This window comes from Natator depressus, chromosome 2 (genome assembly GCF_965152275.1).
Source record: "Natator depressus isolate rNatDep1 chromosome 2, rNatDep2.hap1, whole genome shotgun sequence".
Lineage (NCBI taxonomy): Eukaryota > Metazoa > Chordata > Testudines > Cheloniidae > Natator > Natator depressus.
In genome coordinates, this window is record NC_134235.1 from 68,698,647 (window position 1) to 68,725,169 (window position 26,523).

Consider the following 26,523-nt stretch of genomic DNA (forward strand, 5'->3'; position numbering starts at 1 on the left):
TTTTTTGAATTCACTGCATTTTTATTGGATTTTTTTTTTTATGGTTCAACCTGATCCAGTTCCCCCCACAATTTTTCGGAATTGCTAGTGAACCAACAAATCAATTATTCATTCAGCTCTAGTAGTGATGGGAATTTTGTGATTCAGAAGCTGAAAACTTCACTGAGACATGCAAATTTATTTACATTAGTATCAGAAATTGCTTTACATTACATAACCTAGATAATCCTAGCCCATTAACCCTTGCTTTATCAGAGAAAGGTTCAAGACTGGGTGGCTTATTCTACCCCACTGGGATAAGATTCACTTTCTAATTCAAGACTCTGTCCAGCACTTGAGACTTGAAATGAGACTGCCCTTGGATTCTCTGGAGTAAATAGAAAATTTGCCAAGACCCCTTGGTTCAGTTTACTTCACAAGGGAAAGTTCCAGGAAGTTGAGTGAGCCAGCTTTGTCTGCTTTGTACTATTCTGGCAGCAGAACATGGATCTAATGGGCCGGTTAATCTGGCCCTCAGTGTTTTAATGAAGGGGTATGGCCAAGTTCTGGAGCTCCCTAACCAAGTCTGAACTTTCTCCAGTATTTATAGGAAGAGAGGTGTGGCCCAAATGGGGGAGGGTTAGTTTGAGAAAGAAAATCATCAGGTAGGCTATTTTTCATTCTTCTGTGCCCTTCTCTGTACTATCTATTGAAGGCCCCTGTTGTTACATCTTTCTGCATCTGTGAAAAAGAGGAGAAACCTGATTTGCCTTCGATGTCTGTATTACTATGGATGAGTTTTACTGCATCAAGAACATTTTATAAATATGTTGGGAAATCTTATATTTTTGTTGAAATACTAAAAATGTACTTTATTATAAAATGTTTTAACAGTTGATTAAAAAGAAGAAAGGGAATTGTGTGCAGAGAGAAGCCTTCATTAGACATATTTTTCTCTTTATCTAGATCTTAATTTTGCATCCTATTATTCATATTATTATAGTGTAAATCAGAAGTCAACTTTTTTCATTAAGTAATACTTTCAGAAAAGCAAGTTCAGACAGTATTAGAAAACAAAGCACAGTAGCAAAGATAATTAATTTTCATATCAAATATATGATGGTTTTCTTTAATTTCCTGGCTCCTAGCATTTTTTGGCAACTGCTATCACTTTCAGATGTTTGTACAATATATAAAATTACATTACAGTCCTTAAATTACACTACATATACTTCACAATCACACTAATTATAGTAAATTTTGGTATACATGTAGTTAATGTTGCGCACACAACACACTTGCTAACTGAAGATTTCAAGGAAGACGCTGAAATTGTCAAAACCATTTGAGTTTACATTTTCTTAACTTTTTAGCGTCCATTTTTGAAAAGTTATATGTATAATGATTCTGACACTTTCTAGTGCTCGGGTTACTTTATTTGTTATGATATTGCCAAGTTTTAGCTAAATCTTAAAATTAATGTACTTATCATTCAGTTTGTAAAGCTTTGGTTTAAATTTTATACTTGCAGATCTCCAATAGTCAAGCATCACCACAATCTGCTACTACACCAAGGATGGAAAGTGCTAAAGGAACCACAATTGCTACCTCTTCTAGAACTCCTCCATCACTCAGTCTTCAGGGTCCCTTGTGTCCTCCTGTGTGTCCCCCAGCTCCATTAGATGAATTGTCTCCAGACAGCATTGATGCTCATACATTTGATTTTGAAACAATCGCTCATCCAAACTTAGAGCAAGCCCTTAAGCAAGGGTCTTTGGACTTGGATTCACTAGCAGAAAGTCCAGAGTCGGACTTTATGTCAGCAGTGAATGAGTTTGTAATAGAGGAAAATCCATCATCTCCTCATATAGTAAGTGATCCACAAAGTCCAGAAATGATGGTGGAGTCCCTCTATTCTTCAGTTATCAATGCAATAGACAGTAGACGTATGCAAGACACAAATATTTGTGTAAAGGAGGATTCTCTAAATGTTTGCATGGAGAAGTGTAGAGTTGTTGCCCAGGAATCGCAGTTTAATTTAAGAAACATAAAAGAAGACCTTTGTCACTTTAGAACATTTGTACAAAAAGAACAGTGTGACTTTTCAAATTCTTTAAAATGTACATCAGTAGAAATAAGGAATATTATACAAAAAGTAAAACTTTCACTTGAAAAAACACTGAAAGATAAACATCAAAAAGAATTGCAATCTTTGAAAAGTGAGTATGAAACTAGAATTGATACATTGCTAGGAGATGTTGAAGAAAACAAAAAAAAGATTAAAAAGTTAACGGGAGACTTAATAGGTCTTGAAGAAGTTTTGCAAAATAAAGATAATGAATTCGCGATGGTGAAGAATGAAAAAGAAGCCGTTGTTTGTCTGCAGAATGAGAGAGAGCGGAAATTATTTGCATTGGAAGGCCAAATGAAGAATCAGAATTGTGAAATTAAAGAACTGAGACAGTCACGTGAGATGGTATTGGAAGATTTGAAAAAGCTTCGTATTGAAAATGATGAAAAAATTCATCTTTTGAGGGCAGAGCTTCAGAGTTTGGAGCAAAGTCACCTTAAAGAATTGGAAAACAATCTACAAATCAGGCATACTCAGGAATTTGAGAAACTAATAGCTGAGCACAAGGATTGTTTAGATAAGTTAGAAAAAGAAAACCAGCAGAGATTCGAACAAATGCAGGAATCTCATGCAGCAGTTGTCCAAGATAAGGAGCAACAGATAGAGGAGTTAAAACTCAAAGTTTCTGATCTGTTGGATTTGAGGTGCAAATTAGAAGTTGAACTTGCACTGAAGGAAACAGAAACCGATGAAATGAAGATGTTGTTGGAAGAAAGCAGAACTCAGCAACAGGAGATCCTAAAGTCCTTTATTGATAAGGAAACTGAAAATTTAAGAAAGGAGTTAGATAACTTAAACCATAAGATACAAGTTAATAATGATGAATATCAAGTGGGCCTAGTAGAGCTAAGAACTTTAATGACAATTGAGAAAGATCAGTGCATTTCAGAATTAGTGGACAGACATGAAGAAGAAACAAATGTACTTAAAATTGAATTAAACAAAGTAACTTCTTTACATCAAAAAGCTTTTGAAGTAGAAAAAAGTCTCAAAGAACAAATAATAGAACTACAGAGTAAATTAGAAGTGGAAGCGAATGCCCTAGAAAAGCAAAAAGAGGAAAAATTGGCTGTGTCTGAACAGAAGAACAAATTTGAACGTGTTATTCATAATCTTGAGGAGGAAAAAGAACTGTTAATAACTAACCAAGAACAGGAAAGAAAACTACTTGTTCAAAGGCTCAATATTGAAAAAGAGGATGCATTACGAATGACCCTTAAGGAGTTTGAATTACAGAGGAAAGCTGTTGAAAAAGAACTCTTGGAAAAAATACAACTACTTGAGATGCAAGTAAATCAGAGGTACTGTAAGAATTAAGTTGTACTTTGTTAGTGATCTAAAAATAAGATAATTCAACAATTTTTGTGGTGTACTGCATTTACAAGGTAGTCTACAATACACCACCTTGGTTCCTAGACATTTATGATGCAGTTTAACTATTTTGACTTAGAGTTTCAAACTGTTAAGATTCATAGATGGTAACATTTTTTTGCATCAGTGGACTCTAAATTAATAAATTAACTCAATATTTTGTAGAGCTAAGTTACATTACTGTTCCTTAACACTCTGGAAAGAACTTCAAAACGAGTAGTGGATTTAAAACCACGTTTAATACAAGCTTTTAAAAAAGTCAGTGTCTAATTAATCTTAAGGTTTAAAACATATTTTTAAATGTTTTAAAAAAAATAGGGCTTTTGAATTTCAACTTCATAAACTACTGAAAAATATCACACAGAGATCCTAAGCACAAGCAGAGTTTGGTAGATTCATTATTTTAACATAAAAACTTTTTATCCTTTCACTTGGGGTGTGCAATATTATCTTCTCTCCATCTTGTCCGAAAAAAAAGACATCTATTAAAAAAAAATCTAAGTAACTCAGGGTTGGTTCTATGTAGATTGTACATCATCCACATTAGTTCAGGGTACACACTCTGCACATATCTAGTTATGGTGCTGGTCCATGGTACAATGGAAATTTTAGAAGCGAGTATATTGTTATGGTACATAAAAGCTGCTTTAAGAAACCATATTCCTTTTTTGGCAACTAACCACTCATTTGCTGGCAGCAGATAAACCTGCCACTTGCCAGCAACTGTTCCATGATAACTTACATGAAATATATCATCTTATGCCTCTGAAAGAAAGTGTGGCAACCAGAATTTCATTATGTTTACAGAGAAAGGAGATCAAATGTTTTTAAGTGCCGTGCAAACGTCATTTACTTCCATAGTCACATAAATATAACAGAGGGCATATTTTGTTATTTATATTGTTAGCACTTAGTAACCCCAATAAAAGATCTCATTGTGCTCGGTATAGTACAGATGAGTAAGAGAAGCAGTCTCTGAGTTTTCAGTCTAGATTTGATGATATGGTAGGTAGATAAAACAGGCAAATGGGCTTGGGGAGTAAATTGAGATTATGAAATATCAATGAAATAGACAGAGCTCAGCAGAAAAACAATGTGGTCCAAGATCTGGATACAAATTTAAATGAGATCTTTCTTTTCTTTTTAAATGTCAGTGAGTGTGATAGAGTTCTAAAATTACTGTTTTTTCTCAAAATGTAGAATTCAAAAATATTATACGTTTGCAGTACAAAATTTTAAAAAGGTGAAATTTGATTTAAATACTAGTTTTATCCACATCAGTTTGATTTTGACACTATCATTTGTATGGTGAAATCTCTAACTATTGTCAGTACTGCATACAAAAAATGTACATTAAAAGGTTAAGTTTATACAGTCATGTACTCTTTAATTCAATGCAACTTTAATTCAGCCTGTTTATACACTATGGTAGTCTTTAATTACATGATCACATACTATTTTTTCCATAGCACCCCTGCCTCATTCAGTGCTCAGAATGGGTGATGTGTACTGAAGAGGTAACAATCCTCTACTACAGTGGTTCTCAACCAGGAGTAAGCGTACCGCTGAGGGTACACAGAAGTCTTCCGGGGGTACATCAGTTCATCTAGATATTTGCCTAGTTTTACAACAAGCTACATAAAAAGCACTAGCAAAGTCAGTACAAATTAAAATTTCATACAATGACTTGTTTGTTCTGCTCTATAGTCTATACAGTAAAATGTAAGTGAAATATTTATATTCCAATTGATTGATTCATTTTATACTTATATGGTAAAAATGAGAAAGTAAGCAGTTTTTTCAGTAATAGTGTACACTTCTGTATTTTTATGTCTGATTTTGTAAGCAAGTTCTTTTTTAAGAGAGGTATAACTTTGGAATATGCAAGACAAATCAGACTCCTGAAAGAGGTACAGTAGTCTGGAAAGGTTGAGAGCCACTGCTCTGCTGAGTACTAAGTAACAAGCAGTTTTCCAGATGCTTATAACATTGTCAAATTTGGGTGCATTTTCATGAGGGTGGCAAAAGGAACATCCTGGATATTAGTGTTACACTCTGCCAAATATCATATTCTTGCTCCCAAGGCAAGGAGTTGGTAGAGCTTCTTAGTGAAATAGCTGTAGGAATTAATATAAGCAAAAGAATGTCATCCCTAATTTTGCTTGGACATGGCTGAACTAGGAGAACTGAAACTTTCCAAAAAAAAAACCATTCAGCCTGAGGCAGACACCCAGCATAGAAAAATTCAGCCAGGCAGTTAGTTGGGCAAAGATATAATCAATTAAAAACAAAAAAACTGAGGAGGACTTGTGGCACCTTAGAGACTAACAAATTTATTTGGGCATAAGCTTTCATGGGCTAAAACCCACTTCATCGGATGCAGGCAGTGGAAAATACAGAGGGAAGATAGATATAAACGGAGAACATGAAAAAAATGGGTGTTGCCATAACAACTGTAACGAGACTAATCAATTAAGGTGGGCTATTACCAACAGGAGGAAAAAAAAAATTTGTAATGATAATCAGGATGGCCCATTTCAAACAGTTGACAAGCAGGGGAAAAAATAAGCATGGGGAAATAGTTTTTACTTGATGTAATGACCCATCCACTCCCAGTCTTTATTCAAGCCTAATTTAATGGTATCCAGTTTGCAAATTAATTCCAATTCTGCAGTTTCTCGTTGGAGTCTGTTTTTGAAGTTTTTTTTTGTTGGAGGATCTTTATAATAGACATTATTTGGCAGACTTTACTGCAAGCTATCTATATTAGACAAGTTTCCATTAAAACGGGACTTGAAAAAGCTATTACCAGTGACAAATAGGAAGCTTTCTCTGGCAGTTATGGGGTATGTGTACACCTGTTCATATCACCAATAAAATTGCTGTAGTGGGAAATTTCCCAGAAGTGTTAGGTCTTGTCTACATGGAGAAGTTAGTGAGCAGCAAGATAAGATATAAATTTACAGTGCACAAGCTATTTCACACTAATTCCCCATGTGTACACTTACTATGCGCTAAAAGTGCCTTTGTGTGCTTTAGCTAAATACTCTTTAAAGTGTAATAAACTAAACCGTTCAAGGCACTTTTAATGCACAGTGTGCCCACATGGGGACTTAATCAGACTAGCAAGTGTACAGTAAATTCACAGCTTAGTTTGCTGTGCACTAACTTCTTGTATAGACAAGCCCTTAATGTAGTCATAAACACTGACATGAGCTCTTTTAATGGATTCTTCTGTGTGACTGGATGACTCAGAAGATGAATAGGATATAGAAAATTTCATTAAAAGATCACTAGTTCATTTCTTGACTGTGGGGTAATGACAAATAGACAAAAGCAACTAATATCTGGAGAGAAGCCTATATGTAAAATGATTCTGTCCTTATTGGATAGGGTTTTTTCTCCACACAAGAAATTTAACTCCTCCAAAATTTAACTCTAATTGGCACCCATGTTGGCCATCTTAGAAAGGTGAAAGATAATTCCGTCATCATACCAAGTCTAACTTCAAATGTCTATTGGTGGTCTCTATAGAACATCATTGAAGCACATTAACAGGGCAGCATGGTAAACCTTTCCCTTTCTGTGTTTTCTTAGTCCGTGAATAAAAAAGCAACACATAGTGTAGAGCAGGGATGGGCAAACTTTTTGGCCCGAGGGCCACATAGGGGTGCAAAACTGTATGGAGGGCCGGGTAGGGAAGGCTGTGTCCTCCAAACAGTCTGGACCCTGCCCCCTATCCGCCCCCTCCCACTTCTCACCCTCTATCCAACAACACCCCCCCCCCCCCGCTCCCTGTACCCTGACTGCCCCGATCTATCCACACCCCCGCCCCCTGACAGGCCCCCCGGGACTCCCACACCCTATCCAACCCCCCCCCCCCCGCCCCGTTCCCTGACCGCCCCAGAACCTCTGCCCCATCCAACTGCCCCGGACCCTCCGCCCCTGACTGCCCCCCCCCCACCCCGGGACCCTCTACTCAACCCCCCACCCCCCACACTGCCATGCGTGCCTCCGCCACCCCCTTACCATGCCGATCAGAGCGGCAGGAGCTCGGCGCCCTGCTGCCCGCACGGTGACGTGACTGGGTGGGAGGGGGAAGAGCGGGGGAGGGGCCAGGGGCGAGCCTCCTGGGCCAGGAGCTCAGGAGCCGGGCAGGATGGTCCCGCAGGCCGTAGTTTGCCCACCTCTGGTGTAGAGTATGCTGCAGAAATATCCAGGATGGGGAAAGTTTTGCAAATAGAGCAGTTTCCCTGCCCATTATGAATCGTGTAATGTAATCTTTTGTGTTCGTGTAAAACAGAAAGGTCCTTGTTTGTAAGGTCTCATCCCAAATATGCCCACGCTGTATACTGCACTTTAATAAATAAATTCCCTTCACAAATGAAGAGTTGAGTTGATTGTTGCATGATTTAAACTTGTTCAAGGAAGTCTAGATATTTCAAATCCGGTTTCTAGCTCATTAATCCATCCATTCTGAATTGCATAGATGTGTGATGGGAAAAAAAGAGGAGAGCAACACTTACACAAGCTTCTGCATGTACACAAAGCAGAGTATGCAATATTTGCTATGATATTATACGTACATTGTTTTGTTTGTGTAGGGCCTAAAGTGTTAGATTTTTTTAATAATCTAGCTTTGCAAACAGTGCATATTTAAATGTTGATCTAAGCACCATATTTTCAAAGAATAATGTACAACTTTTAAAGGTATATACTTTTTAGATTAAAGGAGTTGTGTGCTTTCACACTTATTAACTATGTTCAACTTCAGGCCCAGTTCCAATCCCATTAAAGTCAATGGCAAAATGGAAATAAGTAATGGTGGCTTGCTTCATCTTTCAGACACAGAAATGTACTCAGTGGGTAAAGTTTTTTTTATACATTGTGTTGAAGCCTTTTATTGGAAAGTTCTTTTAGAATGAGTAAAGTACAAGAACAAAAGTGAAAGAGCAAGCAAATTTACAAGTTAGTATACTGTAAAGTCTGAAACTTTTAATGTCTTGTACAAAAGTTGCAATGATTTTTAAAAGTGCATATTGTCTGTTTATATAAAGGGATTGTAATTTTGATGATTTAAATAAAGGTAATCAAATCTAGTTTTTTTTCTCAAACTGCATTAGTTTTAGGCTTGTTGTTACACTTCGAATCTCAGGTTTATTTGAAATACCATTATAGTTGATAATGAATGAGGTCATAGGTCTGTAAGGAAAGGAGGAGGAAGGGGGGAAATGAATTCAGTGGTTCCTATTATCAGTTGCTTAAATAAAGGTTGTAAATCTAAAAATTCTCTTGTTGATTCCAACATTAGTAACTGAGAAACGCAACTAATCAGCTTCTTCTGCTCACCGGCAGCTATTGCTTTGGTTGCAAAGAAAATAACACAAGTGCAGTTTGAGAATGAGAAGGAATTTGCATAAAAGATATGCTAGGCACAGAGATGGGAGTTGAAGAAGTAACCTCAGATGTGCTTGGAGAGATGCACAGAAACTGAGCATCATGACTAGCATGGTAGGGTATGTAATAGGAGACAAGTTTCTGTAATTATTTTCCAGATATGGACATTGATGCAGGAAGATTTTGAAAGGTCTAGAGGTGTAGGGAGAATGACTCCAGATTGTGAATATTGGCAATAGAGGGTAGATTTGAATTGAGGAAGTGAAGAGTGTTTAGGAAGAAAGATGATTAAACCCAAATTCTTTATCTATATTAGGGTTAGAGCTGATGACATACCTTCCATTGGTATGTTTCAGACATGATATATAGGACTGGACAAAAAGAGGGAGGCCAAGAGTGAAGCACATTTGGAAGTGGTCAGCGCAGAGATAATGGTTAAATCTGTGTCTGCGCACTGTCATATAGGACTAAGATGCCCAAAGAACAGGTATCAACTTACAACAGAGGCTTGTTCGACCCCATCAGGAAGGGGGCAAAGGGAATACGAGGGACTGCTAGGGGAGATTCTTAGTGGTAGTCAGATAAGTAGGAGAACAAGAACAGTGCCATGAAAGCCAAATTACTAAATTATGAAGATACTTAAGAATATGGAGGGGGCGGAAGAGGAGGAGAATGAACCATAAACCCCAGGACTTAACCAAAGAGAAATTGCGTATAATACATACTTAAAATAAAACCCAGTCATTTTACAAAACACAGCAGTCTGAAAGATCAATATCTGAAGCACTCATCATCATCAATAAAATGTAACAATATTTGAAAATAGCTTTTTAATTACAATGCATGCTTCTGCCCAGGGCTAGCAGTGATAGACATGTTTCTGAAGAGTGGATGTCAGAATTTATGATATTACAGGTGATAGAATTGAAGTCTCTGAGATAGAACTGTGCAAGCTTTCAGTAGTATCCCTGAGAAGCCCTTTTTCTGAAGAAAACTTTTTGTTTATGACAGGCACACATCATCTTAGTTCACTGTTGTGTTACCACAGCTGATGCCTGTTCTTCACATACATAAAATCTTGAGAGATTTGGGACTTAATTATTATGATTCAGTGTTATATATAGTTATGGATGGAGCAGAAGTTTTCAGATTTTATTAATCAAAAGTATAAATCTACTTTTCTATCCTGTCCTCACTCAACAATCCTCATACTGGATTTTCATCTGCTTCCAGAGGTGGAAACAGAGACCAGACATTTTTCATCAGTTATATTTCCAGGTTTAGGACTGTCCACTAGGAAAACTTGCCAAAATTCTCTGCTTTCACATGCTGATCCAGGCCTCCTTGTAACAGTCTTTCTAATATGTAGAACATTTTGATTCCATTAAGACTTTTTAAAGAATTAAATAAGCTTTTTTTGGCAATTTAAAATTGAGTGCAAAGTATAATTATAGATTATACTCGGGGCTATTGTGTGCCGCCGCGTCCCCCCACCCCCACCCCAAAAAATCTGCACATAGTATTTTAAAATTCTGTATATCTTATTTGTCAAAATAATACAGTATAATCAGTTTCAGTTATTTTGGTAATTTATTTCAAAATAGATGTCAGCAAGTGTGTCTGTAACCATACAGACTAAAAAAAGTGCTGCCCTCATGCGTGGGTATATTAGGTGCTGCTGACCCCGTGCCCTCTCACTTCCTTCTTATCTCCTGTGATGGTTGGTCGGAGCACCTTGTCTTGCATTGCAAGAGCGTTAGCAGTTCTTCACAGCCCATTGTCTGTCTTTGTATATAGTTTGTTGGTACTTAGTTAGCCATTAAGTTAAGTGTTAGGTTAGTTTGGTAGTTAGAGTCCCAGCTGGAGCGGGGAATGCCCTGCTCTCCTGGCTTCAAACCATGCTCATCATGCAACAGGCCGATGTCTGAGTGACCCCACGACAATTGTTTGAAGTGCTTGGAGGAGTCCCATATAAAGGACAAGTGCAGAATCTATAAGAACTTTCGCCCTAGAACCCAGAAGGAGCGGGATATTCACTTGAGGGCCCTCTTCATGGAGGCTGCACTTCATCCGGTGTCGGATTGCTCCCACTCAGCACCAGAAGGGACGGGGGGCCTTGGGCAAATTATGTATGTCGGGCCATGTGCCCAACCCAGGCTTTCCTGGTGGCCAAAGAACAAGCAGGCCGACCAGCACCGCAGACAGCGTGCCAGGTGCCAGACTCGGCTAAGGTCCAACACTTAAGTGCAAGCTGATCATAGGCCTGCCCTATAGGGCAGTGGAGTACCCTCAGTCCCCAGACCGCAAACATACGTCCCTATCTCCGTGCCCTAGGACCCCGGCATCGCGACTCCGGTCAGAAGACCCAGGTCCCTGATGCCCCACTCTCCCCCTATGAGACATGGGATACTGGAATCGAGGCACTGTTCCCCTGTGCCACCGGTACCGGTGAGTTTCCCATCAAACATCTCCACGGCGCATGTCATCGTCACCCAGACGGTCTCACAGATGTCGGTCCCCACTGGGACGTGATCACTCCCTGTCTCAGCACAGGTCTCCATCCCCCCGGTACCACTAGTTGGGCAGGCACAGATCCTCGCCTGTTGTCGGCTAGGGTTATCCGGCAGACTCAGGCCTCAAAGGCTCCGCCCTTGTCACCAGAAGGGCAATGGTTGGTCTCGAACTGGGAGTTCAGCCCCTCACCAAGGAGGGGTGATTTGCTGCCGACCAGCAAAGCTGGTGCGGCACCCTGCACCACCAGCATTGCAGCAGGACAGTAGCCCACTCAATGGCTGTACTGGAACCCATGGGGTGTGCCCATATTCCCACCAGTCCTCCCTGGCCACCTCGAACAAACCATCTCTGGCATCGCCAGCACCAGAATCGGAACACGGTACCGAATTTGACACTGGGGCAGTGCATCGGACTCCAATACCTAAGAAGCCATCCCTGGAGAAGGAAGGGGAACGTGCCCCTCCCCCAGTGGTGCAATCGTCGTCGTTTCCAGATGAAGCGGTGGCGGATCCTTCCCAAATGGGCAGCCCCCCACCCTGATTACTTCAAGGCGCACCAGACCCTCCTTAAAAGCGTGGCTACCAACTTGAACTTAAAAACTGAGGAGGCTGTAGAGGAGTCTGAAGACATCTTTAACATTATATCGTCCTCTAGGCCGGCCCAGGTCGCACTGCCTGTCCACCCAGGAGTCCTTAAGATTGCCAAATCGCAGTGGCAGACCCCCTCTTCGATGCCACCTATTTCTAAGAAGGCAGAAAAGAAATATTACATCCCTGCAAAAGGGTTCGAGTATCTGTATACACACTCTTCAGCGGCATCACTGGCCATGTCTGCTGTTAGGGACAGGCAGGGCCAAGTCAGTGGCACACAGAAAAGTAAAGATGCCAAGAGACGGGACTTATTTGGCAGAAAGATTTATTTGATGGCAAGCCTGCAATTTCGGGTGTCTAACCCTGTTAGGCTGGGTACAGTTTTAACCTGTGGGACACCCTTAACAAATTCAAGGAGGCCCTTCCGCAGGACCAAGCAAAGGAATTCGCAGCTTTAGTGGATGAAGTCACAGTGGTGGCAAGGGGGACCTTCAGATGGCTTCAGTGGCTTTGAGGCACAGCTCTTGCAGTCCTCTGGGTTATCCCAGGAGATGCAGGCGACTATAAGGGCCTACCATTTGAAGGGGCGGGTTTCTTCTCGCAGCTCACAGACTCGAGACACTATGGCCTAACATCTGTTAGTTTTTAAGGTGCCACCAGACTCCTTGTTTTTCATGGCCTTAAAGGCTCCCGTTCCACTCTCCGCTCCTTGGGCCTCCATATTCAGCAGGCCAGGAAGCCGTTCTGTCCTCTCTCTCCACCACCTCCATAGTTTAGGTCCTGGGAGACTCCCCAGCTGGGCACCTACAGCAGAAAGGATAGAGACAAGGGGTCTGAGCGGTGACACCCATCATCTTCCCGTTCGTCTGCTCAGCCTGGCCCTTCCAGGAACCAAGGAGGCCAGAAGCAGTCGTTTTGAGGGTGCACTCGAGGACGACGCCCCAGTCACCTCCCAGGATCCACCCTCCCGTTCTTTCCTCAACTGCCTCTGCCCCTTCTGTTCGTCCTGGTCTCGGCTGACCTTGGACTGTTGGGTGCTCCAAGTGATATCCTCAGGTTACACCCTACAGTTCGTGGCTGATCCTCCCACCCACTTCCCTTCCCCATCCCTCTTCAGGGACTGTTCTCAGGAGCAACTCCTCATTCCAAGCGTCGAGAATCTCCTGTGCCTAGGGGCAGTGGAGGAGGTCCCTCAACACATGAAAGGAAAGGGGTTCTTCTCCCACTGCTTCCTAATCCCGAAAGCAAAAGGGGGCCTCAGACCCATTTTGGACCTGCGTCATCTCAACAAGCCTCTCAAAAAGTTGACATTTTGTATGGTCTCCCTGGCCTCCATCATCCCGTCCCTGGTTCCAAGAGACTGGTTTGCCACACTCGACTTGAAGGATGCGTATTTCCATTTTATCAGGGCACAGGTGCTTCCTTCATTTTATGCTGGGCCAGCGCCATCTCCAGTTCATGGTATTGCCATTCGGTCTCTCATCAGCCCCAAGAGCATTCACAAAGTGCGTAGCACCAGTGTTGTTCAGATTTACCCGTTCCTCAATGACTGGCTTATAAAGGGTTGATCCTGGGATCAGGTGCAGCAGCATCTTGATCTGGTTTGTTCCACCTGTCATGACCTGGGGCTGTTAATAAATGAGAAAAAGTTGACCTTAATCCCAGTACAATGCATAGAATTCATTGGAGCAGTCCTCAACTCTACTCAGGCCAGAGTAGAGGCTCAGGTCCAAGCCATGGCAGATCTCATCTCGTGTATGCAAACCCACCCTCTTACCACCGCTCACACGTGCCTGCATTTGTTCGCCCACATGGCAGCCTGCACTTATGTGGTCTGGAACGTGAGGCTCCGCCACAGTCCTCTGCAGGCATGGCTGGCATCGGTCTACGTCGTCCAACACACACAGCATGGACTGCGTGGTCAGGCTCACGGATCATGTACTGTTGTCACTCACCCGGTGGCAGAGTCCTGCATCAATGTAGGAGGGAGTTTCCTTTGTGGCTCCGTCTCCGTCAGTGACCCTTGTCTCCGATGCCTCGGACCTAGGGTGGGGAGCCCACCTGGGCGATCTCAGCATGCAAGGTCATTGGTCGAGTTATGATTGCTCCCTACACCTCCAACGTCAGGGAGCTCAGAATGGTTCACCTGGCCTGACAAGCCTTCCTACCTCACTTAAAAAACAGGGTGGTCCAGGTCCTGATGACAATACAGCGGCTATGTTCTATATCAACAATCAGGGCAAAGCCAGATTGTCTGCCCTTCACCAGGAAACCCTCAGGCTCTGGAACTACTGTAGACATACAGCATGGCATCCATCTCATAGCCGCACACCTCCCTGGGGCCTGGAACACGTTGGCAGATCACCTCAGCAGGACCTTCTCATCTCGTCACGAGTGGTCTCTCCATCCGGAAGTGGTCAGCTTCATCTTCCAGAGGTGGGGAACTGCCCAGGTGCACCTGTTCACATCCAGGCAGAACAGGAAATGCCATGTTTTCTGCTCAATTCAGAGGATTGACAGACTCCCTGTTGGATGCTTTTCTGCTCCCGTGGTCAGCATAGGAACGAAAACAGGGTCAGAATAGGATGAATAAATCCAAAGATGTTCAGACAGGATCTAGATAAAGAGAAGAGAATCAGTAATTGGACAAAAAACTTTGGGAAACTGTGCATGGCCATAACATGTAGCAGTTCTCCACGTGCCTGGACCTACTACTTCTGAATTAGAGCAGAAAAAAGGGAAAGTTGAAGGACCAATCAGGCTATCAAAGAATTTGGACACAAGGTAAGACTGGTGATGCTGGAGCCAATTCAGAAAAACTCCCCAGAGCCATAACACCAAACCTAACAGAAGCAAGACAAAGACAGTCTGTGACTATAAAATGTTGTATTATAATTGTTATGTAACAACAGGGTGGATGAAAGATATAGTATGTATACCCTTGTACCTTGAAATTAAACTAAGGTCTGGGGTCTTATTTTAGTTTTATCAATTACGTACAATAGATTGGTGTTTTTTTTTTGTTTTTGTTTTTTGTTTTTTTTTTTTTTGAAAAAATATGACTTAGGTTAGACATTGGCATGCTTCCAGGCAACCAGCAATGCTGCAATATCTGGGGTTTTTTTCAGGAACTAGAAGACTGTAATTATGGTAAGTTGCTGGACAGGAGACTGTTGATAAAGGCTTAAGGAGAGAAATTTGGGAAAACCATGCAGATCAAGGAGCAAGCACAGGTTTTCAAAAGTAAATCATACGAAATCATATAGGAACTATGGGACTATGAAAATAGGATCAGGAAACTGGATGCTTTTGGCTGTGGAGAAGATATAGACTTATAGGTTGCAAAGAATAGGAAAAATGACTTCATTTTGAATTTGTGTACAGGAAATTTTCTTACTGTCAAATACATTTAAGCAAAATAATGCATTATATTTGTTTAAACTCATGAGGAAATGTGAAAGACTTCTGGGAAACAAAGGGTAAAGTTGTGTATATGTTTTAAGGGCCATTAAAAGCAATCTGCCAAACAGTTTTTAAAAATTGAGCTTGTACCTCCTTTTTTAGCTTCTTTCTGACTTTTTAAAAATAACAGAAAACCCTCCCCAAAACAAAGTGGCTGTGAAAAAGAAATGAGGGGAAATATACCAAATGCTCCCCTGCCTCCTTTCCTATTGCTGCATCCATTTATCAAATGGTGGAAGTGAAAATTGATGATGGAAATAAAATACATAGGTGTGACAAGAAAAAGGTCTAAACTACACAATCATATTATGATTTTGCACGATCACTTTTCACATTTAAATAATATTTTGGAGCGCTTGTGTGTATGCGGGCATTCATGTGTTGCACAAAGCCCATCCTCACTTTTTTGACCAGGTGTTCTAATAATTTTGGTATATTGTCAACTAGGGGAATGAGTTGTAAGCTCCATTGAATGATTTATTGTTCATTGTCTCATTTTAAAGTACCTATGAAATTAAGAAAGTATCCTTGTCTCCTTTTTAAGGAGGATGCCAAATGCCCCTTTAATCATAGGGCATATATTTGCTACCTGAGTGTACTTTCATATTTCAGAATTATTGGAAAGCTGCTTTGTCTTTTAGTTCCCTAAAAGCTCCAGCTTGGGTGCTTAATTGCAGTTCCCGAGTTGTAATTTGCTGTATCACCCTCTGTTTATTGCTCACGAGCAATTTGTTTATGATGGCGTAAAACAAACTATGCACAGCATTTTTCTATCTGCTGGCCAGCTAAATGTTTTTGTCAACATGAAAAATAATCAGCATTATGGAGGCATTAGTAGTGACTCGATAGAGAAATTTGAGTTGAATTTTGCACTGGAAGCAGGGATTCAACCCCTTGGTTACATATGAAACATACAAAAATATGCTCCCCAAAATTAGAGCACTTAGAAAATGAATTTTCTGAGAATTTATGAGAATAACTTATTTTAGGATCAATGGTCACTTTTTCCTGTTCTTCATAATTGAAAGTTTTCTCCTTCAGTGGAAACCATAACTCCGGCCTGTAGTGGCACCATACAAAACTTTCACTTTTGATGAAGGCACTTTAGTGTTTGTGGACCCATACTGATTAGACTGATATTTAAAGTTTACATGTTATTACGTGTATTCAAGTTTAAAAAGTTGATGACCACTTTCATTATGGAATGGAGCAAAATCTTTTTTCATAATTTCCAGCCCTTCTTCCCCCAGAAAATACACTATTTTGCAATCTTCCAAGAGTGGAAATTTAGAGAGAGCCCCGAATCCAGAGGGGAAATTTTAAATAACGTCTTAAAATTTTCAGAGATAAGTGTAATTTTTTTGCTTTCTATTTGTAGAAAGAGCACCTAGAATAAGTAAGGCCAGGTCTACGCTATAGATTTATATCAGTATAACTATGTAGCTCGGGTGTGACAAATCCACTCCCCTGAGTGACAGTTATACTGACCTAACCCTCTGTGTAGACAGTGCTTTGTCAATAGGAGAGCATCGCCTGTTGATAAAGCTACCACCTCTCAGGGAGGTGGATTAACTATGCTAACTGGAGAAGCTCTGCCATCTTCACTAAAGCACTACAGCAGTTCAGCTGCATCTATGCTATGTGTGTTTTGACAGCATTTTTTTAATAGTGGATCTCACTATGTCTCTTGTATAATTAGATTTTCCATTTGTGAAGGAAACTGCAACAGAGGAGACAAAAACGTTCTTAAAAAGTAGGAAAGTGCAACTGTAAAATCACAAAAATTGGCATGACATAGGACTGTGTAATCTATTCAACTCCTTTTAACTCATTTAACTTCATTAGATTTCAAGTTAAAGTTTCCCTTTGACTAAAGTTCTCCCCTATTAGGTTTCTCCTCCAGAGGTTTGTTTACCTATTGTCCAGTGAGCATTAGAATCTTGTAACTGGTTTTCAGTGCAGCTGAGGGTATCCACAGCATTAATACACTTGCATAGAGAATCTGTACTAGTGTTTGCAAATGCTCACTCTTCTAAATTTCAATGGAGTTTCCTTGGGGAAGGTTCAAAAGGAGTAGAAGATTATCAAGCTACTTGTTAGAGGCAGGTAAATACACTGTTACCATTTAACACTGATTTACAATTTTAATTTTCCTCTCCTATAGTGATACTAGAAATTATTATAGGGAAGTAAAAAAACATTTTATAAATTTGTGTATGTTTTAGTACCTCAGACAAAATAGATAAGAAATCAGTATTACAGTTTCACGATAGACTATACTTGTGTTTCCCTCTCTGTCTCCCAAGGGCACCTGCTTAAGGGTTTGATTCCCAGCCATCGCCTTTCTTGGGCAGAGACCTGCATCTTTCTCATTCCTGACTGGGGTTTTAAGGCTGCATAGCTCCCTGATTTTACACTGTGATATCCCCAGCAAGCCGGACTGCCTAAACGGGCAAGTTCCTACATTTTGCTTTCTCTCCGAAGTCTATATGACCAGTGTATTGCCCGCAGTTATAAATTACCACACAGCTCCTTCTAAGCAAGCACATTTATTCTTAAGATAAAAGCATTACAGAGAAAACATAAAAGCTGTAAAATAACCTACACATATTTTAAAAGCTTACCGGAGGTCACCCATCAATTTTATGGGGTCCCAGTGGGTCAAGTCACTCCAACACTCAAGGATTTTCTCTATTCCCTCCCACCTCCTTTGGATGGAAGGTCCTGTCCATTTGCTGGATGAGAAAGAAAGCCCTGAGTCAGTTTAAACTTTGGCTATTTATTTATTTATTTATTTTATTTGTCGGTATCTGGAGAATCCAATTTGAACTATTATATGCAAGCCCCCACAGGAGGTGGTAACTCTGTGGGACTTATAATCTTGCTGATTTGCCATAATCACCACCCACAGTTTTAGTTCCTGGAGGAGCTGTGGTATCCCTCCCCCACAGAGTAGAATACAATCACATATGAGCCACTCTTTTAAAAGAAAGGGCTCTCCAAAAGTTGCACTGGCTGTCACAATTAAGTTATATTTTCTGAACATTGAGAAGTTTAGAGTTTATATATAAAGCCCTACTTAATTTGTGATATTGCGAATCCTGCAATATTAGTCTTCCTTCGCAGTTTTGATTTTAATTAGTTTACTTTTCACAGTCCACAATTTTGCATACATTTTGAGGTATGCAACACACACTTTTTTCCCCATTATTAAGTAGATCCCCATTTATCTGAGCTGACAGTGGCTGAGGCTTAGGCTGTCAGCCCTGCACATTAATGACTGGAATACAGTTGCAGCAAAATGTCTGGTTATCAAAAAAAATTAGCAGGCATAATATTTGAGTGCTTATATTGTTCAAGCAAATTTTTCTTAAACAAATAGTCTTCCCTGGCTTTTCCAAATTACTGCAATTAATAAAGGTCCATTATAACTTTTCTGCAATTTTCCATGTCTTGTCCGCAACTCAGCTGCAATTATTTGACAATCATCCTGTGATTCAAATAGGGCTTTAATTATGTGACAGTGAGGAATAACATTCAGTTGCGTCACACAGGGAAAACCAAATAACTTTCAGTGTGATACAGTGGGTCAGCAAGGTGTGAAAAACAATGAGTTAAACAGTCTGTCTGCCTGGGAACCTAAATCAGTAATATTAAGAAAAAAGCAGCCAAATTGTAAAACATTTATAATTTAGTGTAGATTAATTCCTCCATGAGTAGCGTCTTCCATGCTTTGCATGAATAATTGCTAAAACTGGGACTAGAGAGGCTCCACTAGCATGCTGTAACAACCACTTTTATAGTAGTCGTGATTGACAGATCAACCTTTCACAGGAGCTGGATGGTATTCATACCAATTTCCATACATTTAAAAGTGCCAGCTGTTAAGTTACAATGCCAAAAGACATTTATATTAGTGTTCTTTGTTTTAAGAAGTCTTTAAAAAGAATAAATTCTGCAAAACTTATCCCCATAGTGTGAGCTCTTCCATTCAGGCTTAAATTACTATTACCTCATCCCAGTCATAGTTGTTGCTATTCTATTTTTTTGCTCCTACAGTTATGTGATTGGCTTGAAATCTAAAAATAGGGTTTAATAAACGAACCCTTTATTTAGGAGTGGCAGGAATTTTTGAATTGAATCCATGGCTTGTACTGTTTGAGGGAAAGTTTACCTTAGATGTTTTAACACGTTTGTGTACATTGTTAACAGGATAGTTAAGCACCAAGTTTTGACAGCAGCACAAACATTGAAAAAGTATGTAAAAATAGTCTGTGAAACTTGTGCAGGAGACCATCACCCTGACTAGAAAACCTGTTTTAAGAGAGTGCCTCAGTCTCCCCATTTTGATGAAATTTTGACTCATTTTTCTGTTAGAAGACTATCTTCATTGAGCAGTCAGTTTTTGTTGGTTCTTTCAAATGGCTTTTTTAAGACAGGTGTTGCTGTAGAATGGAAGTTAGATTTTTAAAAAGATACATTCTGTGATTGCAGTGGGAAACGCATGTGTCTCTAAAGATACAATCCACCAGGATTCTCACTCCTGAATTTCAGTTTCTCAGAACTGCCCTAGCTTCTGAAGTTTTTTCACCCCTAAGGACAGCAGTAATCCTATGGAATGTAAATCAGACTGCTTACTGGCAGTTGCCCACAATCCTCAAAGCTGAATTTCTGCCCTTGGAACCTTTTAGTCAGTTTCTTTTGAGCACCATCAATGAAATGTGCTCAGGGGCTGTCTCTTTTATGTCCCAGTCTTCCAGCCAGTCTATCTTATTAATAAATAAGAGCTCACTTTAGCACTTTAAGGACTTTCAGTGACTATCCTCAGTCTCTTGAGACTTATTTCTCAATGCTTTGCTGTTTGTTTTGTCACCTAATTCCTATACTTCAAAGCTTGCTTTGCTATTTAGTGTTACTTTTCAGCAATATAATGCCTGTTTTTAGCGCTCTCATGCTTACAGACTTAAACACTTAGCTTTGGTGTCCATGTTTCAGTGCTATTGCTTCATATTTCATGGTTTCAGGCCATGTTCATGTAGCCAAACAATTACTGTAATGGACAAGCATATCCATTGCTCTATCTTTGGAGTAAGGAAGGAGCAAGGACTCATCAGGTTTTTCTTTGCTTGTGTTTATCTGTTCTTGAACTGTATTTCTGTAATGCATATTTAAACTCTAAAAAATTTCTTTTAAAGTCCTTCCATTGAATTATCTGCTGCATCAAGCTTGGTTATTGAGCTTCAAGAAAAACTTGAGGAAGAGAAAATAAAATTTCTGGAGCAACTTGAAGAGCAAGAGAAAAGAAAGAATGAAGAAATGCAAAACTTTAGAATGTCTCTGACTGCAGAACAGCAGGTAAAGGAGTCATCAAATTTGGTATGTTCTTTCTGGGATTTGAGATTTTTTTTATTTTTGCCATCTCTAGGTTGCCATCTGGTACTTCCTAAATTCACATTGTCATCTGACAACATATTATATAAAATTATATTAAATTTCACAGTTCAGGAATATATTGAATTTTTATAAGCATGTTCTCTGGGACTTGGGAGAAAGGAGTCCAGTTTAGGGGAAGTCTTACTATGTCATTGTTTTTCTATAAGCTTGTGTTACCATAACTCTTGTACAGCCAAGAGGGCTAAATTTGAGCTCCAAGGTGAACCCCGTTAAACATAACTTCTGATTAGTATCTCTGAGCAATATTAAACTCACTCTTTCCAACACCAAGCAGTTAATTGTCACATGACTGTTCCCAAACAGCCAGCTCAGGTAGACACTGAGTTTTAGAATCAATTCGAACCCCCAACTTTGTATTTCACTGTAGATTTATAAAAATCTCTCTAGACACCCATCCTATGCTAATGAATGTCTAGTCAATAAATTAAAAGTACAAAACCACCAAAAAAAGATTGTTCTCATAAAAATATCCTCCAACTCATACCATCCCCAAAAGTATTTTAAAACAATTGATTTTGCAGCATGGTTAGAAAATGAACAAATGTGGGCTCTGGTGGACCAAGGGTGAAAGTGAGGGTTACAAAGTCAAGGACTCTTTGTGGAGCATGCCCTGCCTTGCAGCTCCATCTCATTAATAGACTGAAAAGGGAGCTCCACTTTAGTACCTCTTTTGGTTTCAGCAGCATCAGTATGGGACAAGGACTGAGGCACAGCACTATTTCTAGTCATTTGAGCCATCCAACTTTTTGGACAAGAGTCATGAATTGCTAGGGGCAGAAAGAGAGAGAGAAGCAGGTAGAATCTTCATGGACAAATGAAAATTTTCTAAAAATATACTGAAACCAGAGCAGATCTTACACAGCAAATAATCTGAGCAATAACTGATATAGAAGTGTTTTGATATCCACATTCATTTTCAGGATTGTAGGCTGTGAAAGGAGTGCAGAATGCAGCTGCCCATCCATACGTCCTTTTTAGAGGATTTTAAGATTTCATGGCCACAGAACAGATAATAATTAATAATGTTTTGTACAATAAGTTGACTTTTGTAAGATTTCTCTCACCTTAATGTATCGATACATAGCATGCCATTTTCCCCATCAGCAGCAGAGTATTTGAGGAAAGATCTCCCTGATGGCATTCTATTAAAATCTCCACTCTTCATTTTTTTCCCGGGGAAGTTTATTTTCACATACTGCAAATCCCACAAGATGTAACATCATTCCACCTGTTTAAAATGTATTGTAGCAGTAAAAAATGCTGAAAGTGTATCTGATTGGTATAGCAATCACTGGACCTCTTAGGCAGTTTTCATTCTTCTGTGTTCAGTATTTTAGAAAATTACTTGTTGCTTTAGTTATTAGTGAACTATATAAAGTTTGCTTTATTATATCTATAGTAGCACCCAAAATGTGCTATATACTTTGCGAACACAGGGAAGACACATTCATTGCCCCAAAATGTTTACAGCTTTAAGGTATGCAAATAGATGGCTGTGAAGGAAGGGGATGCAGCTTACTAAACAAGTCAAGGTGATGACTGGCACACATCTGTCTAGTTTCACTTCTTAATTCTTTTCATTGTGTAAATTACTACCTCCAGTTGCCCCTCTACTAGGTTATTAGTTGGTGATGTTCTTCTGTGTATTCCAGCAGACGTAGAGCTTAAAAAGGTATTTGAATGGGAAGCTGTAAGGTGAAGACAAGAAGCTTGAACTAGATACAGTGCAGAAAGGGAAAGCCAATGAAGTGGTTCATGGAGGAGGGTGACATAGGCAAATAATTGCATGATACTGACTAGCAGCTGTTTTGTTAAAAGTTGTTAGTTTGTGCTAATTAGCCAGGATTCTTACAAATTTGTGCTAATTAGTCTGAACACCTGCTTGGCATTGGGAAATTCTGCCTTCTAAAACCTCATGCAGTGCCCTGAAATCTATTTCAAGTTCATTCAAAGTATTAATATTTTAATGTGGTAATATGAATACCACATTATGCTTATCTCTAATTGTAAATAACTTGGTTTAGTACAAGATCCTACAACATCCACTCTGTTCTTAAAGAATAACTGGTTCTGAGAACAGTGTGTTACTGGATTTGTCAAGAATCAGAAATGTACAGATTCAGTGTTTTTAATTTAATTGTATTCGTGAATACAAAGGGCCTTATTCACAGCTAATATATTTCTTGTGATTATTTTATTAGGACTACAAATGTACACCACACCTCACAAAACAAAATTAGAACCAATCCTTACCCAAAAGCCCTCATAATTGAACTCTAATTAAAACAAGCAGGGAAACATTTCCTGTGTATGTATCCCTTTATCAAAAATGTACTTATTTAAGTTGATTTCCTTGCCTTTCAGTTTAGTTTGGAAAACTGCAAATGGCAATACCATGGGTTCTTCCTTTTTTTTCTGTCTTACATGTGTTGCTTTCATTTACAGTGTACTACTTTTACCTAATGCTATTTCTGACTTTTCAGACCAATTTTAACACCGTGCTGACAAGAGAAAAAATGAAGAAAGAAAACATAATAAACGATCTTAGTGACAAATTAAAAACAATAACCCAACAGCAAGAAAGGGATAAGGGTAAGTAAATATTCTGTCAACACTGATCTATTTTGAAGCAGTAATATTTTCAGTTTAGTATTTTCAGTTTAAATCCAAATAATTGTTATAATATCCTGAGCTGCTTTTTTTTTTTAGATAAGTGTTTACATGTTTCTATTATCATCTAGATTTGATTGAAACACTTTCTGAAGATCGTGCTCGATTACTGGAAGAGAAGAAAAAACTTGAAGAAGATGTGAATAAGATGAGAAGCAGTAATTTTATTCCATCAGCATATTTACCTACATCTTCAGAATCTTGTGGAGCCTGTGCACCTGATCTCCCAGCTGAAACAGAGAGAGTGGCTTCAGAGATTACAGATGAAGGAAGGCTGGATTCAGCAATGGAAACTAGCATGATGGCTGTGCAGTAAGTATATAAGAGGCATTATATTAAAATATGTAGACTATATTTAGATCATTACACCAGAGTATAGTTGAATATTTCAGTGTACCAATGAGCTGTTCAATGAACTCCTTTTATCTGATATTCTTGCTCAAAATGCCTTTTTTGAGATGCATGTATAAAATGTTCAGATGTCACCAGCTATCAGAAATGTATGTTTTCTGGTGACTTAGAAGAGAAAGAAGTTAGAGCAGTGGTTCTCAACCCACAGCCCAATCGGCACACAGCTGCAGCCCATGTGACATCCTCAGGGCTGTAACTATGGCAGGATGGGAGGGGCACTTGCCCCAGGCACAGAACCAGTTGGGAGCGGAGGGTGGGGGGGAGTAAAAATCGGACCTAGCGTCAGCTCCCCAGTAGGATCAGGCCCAGCGATATCAGCCGTGTCCCTAAATCCTCATAGCTGGGCAGGATCAGGCCCCTCCACACAACCAGCAGCAGCGTGGAAGTCAGAGTGGCAATACACCATGCCATGCCACTCTTACAGTAAATGATTAATTTTTTGACTTACTTTGCTAGTTTAAAATTCTCTTGGTAAGTATTTGCCAGTGTTGAAATGAAAGGTACTATATCACGTCGAATTGTATTGCTGACATATAACAAATACTAATCTTTTTTTGTAGTTGTACGGGTAGTATATATATTGTGTGAATGCAGCCCACACAACACACAGAGAGCTGCATATGCAATAGGTTGAGAACCACTGAGTTAGAGGCTAAAAAATGGTAAAGTGAAGATGAAATAGGCTTCAGTGAATAATGAACGTTTTAAAACTGAGCAGTAGAAAACTAGTAATATATACTTTGTCCTTCACACTCACGAAGAAGACAGACAAGATGCAAGGGATGTGATTGAATTAGGCCGCAACTCTTACTATCTTTAATTCATCTGGGAACTATTTGGCAGTAACTTTTATGGGCAGGTCATCACTCCTTCCTTAATTATTTCCACCTAGTTGGAGGGCTGCTGTCATCCCCTCACCCCTACACACCCCTTATCTTATCTACACACTTGGTCCCAGCCCATTCCTGGGACTCCACTGCCCTCTCCTCATACAAAGGTTAAGATGCTGGGGAAAGGGAGTTGTCTGGGAGTTGTCTCCTTGCTGTAACAGATCTGAGGCACCCAAAACCTATTCTCCAGTTTCTTTATGGAGCACCTTCCCTAAGAGTACATCTATGCTGGAGCTGCAATCTCCAGCTCAGGTAGACATACCCACTCTAAGTCTGATTGAACTAGCACTCTACAATAGCAGTGTAGCATGGGCAGCAGAAACAGCTAGACATTTCCAGTACAGTTATTCTGAAACCCTAGGTACATATATAGGGAGACTTGTACATCTCCTGCTCATACAAACTGCAGCTATGCTTGATGAAAGGTAGTGCAGCTTTGTCTCCCCTAGCTAGAAATTACACCTCGAGCTCCAGTATAGACCTAGTCCAGTGTAGACATAGTCTTAAATCCACTTATAATTCTGGTTTATCAGGGAACTGGACCCCTTATGGGGCAAGTATCTGCCACCTGTTAAGTTGCGATATCTTGATTCTTACATTCTGACTTAGCCTGTCAGGTCCCTGAACTGCTCTGAGGAAGGGAAAAAACATGCCCTGTACCAGTCACTCTGGCAGTGAAGGAAAAATTCCTTCCTAATTCCAAATAAAGTAATGCACACAGCAAACCAAAAAACATGGTCCTACCTTAATCCCAGTAGTGGGAACTACTAAACTGGATGCAAGAGGGGTCTCTGGCCAAAGGAACAGGGCTCATATACTCTTCTCCAGATGCACAGGGGCCACTGTCTTACTTGAGCCCCATCAGTTTAGGTGTTTCTCCCCCATCTCTTAGCCCTGAGTGGGGGACAAGACCATGAAAGGAGCCATTACCCGTTTTTCCTGCCAGTCCAGACAAAAACCCCAGCGCGTGCATTCTGGTGATCTGTGGAGAACTGGCTGAGTATATGGTGCTGGCTCCTTGTTTGCAACTGCTAAATAACATTAAAAGAATGTAAAACACGTATATGTTGCTCTCATTATTTTTCCATGTAAACAATTGCTGTAGTTGTCATAGGAAAGTTATTGAATCACCAGTGGTAGGTGAGATGGTCATGCATGTTGGGTGTTTAGGAGAGATGATGAAGCCAAGCAATAGCAAATGGATGAAGGCGCCTGTTCAAGACCCTCCTTCTTAAGATTTATCCCCATTATTGGAAAAAAATTCAGGAACCTGGAATTGTAGCAGTTTTCCCTTTTTAATCCTTTCAGTCCTGTCATTTTTCTATTTATAGTAGTCTTACAAACTTCAGATATTCAGAATTTGATAGTTCTTAACCATTCATAGCAAATGTTCGTCATGCAGAAGCCACATAAACTGGAGACCACAACCTTTCTGAAATAGTTTCTGCAATCTCTAAAATGTATTGTTTTTTACATTGTTATGAGCTTCTATGGTCTCTCTGATTAAAATTTGCTTTGAAAGAAATTTCTCTTAAATGCAGCTTATTTCACAGTTAACTGAAGAAATGCTAACTAAAGAGGTGTTAGTCTATTTCAGTAAATGACAACAGTTCTCAGCTCTCATTCATTTCCATGACTAATTATTCTTTTTTAA

General features: G+C 39.8%; 1 protein-coding gene across 3 annotated transcripts in view; it reads left to right on the forward strand.

Moving 5' to 3' along the window:
• Positions 1-26,523, forward strand: part of RB1CC1 (RB1 inducible coiled-coil 1) — a 158,558-nt gene that overhangs the window by 92,487 nt on the left and 39,548 nt on the right. For all 3 annotated transcript variants that reach the window (XM_074944388.1, XM_074944389.1, XM_074944390.1), the window contains 4 exons: positions 1,511-3,411; positions 20,640-20,799; positions 23,382-23,490; positions 23,640-23,880. In XM_074944388.1, coding sequence (XP_074800489.1) covers positions 1,511-3,411; positions 20,640-20,799; positions 23,382-23,490; positions 23,640-23,880 — 2,411 coding nt within the window. The remainder of the gene's footprint in view (positions 1-1,510; positions 3,412-20,639; positions 20,800-23,381; positions 23,491-23,639; positions 23,881-26,523) is intronic.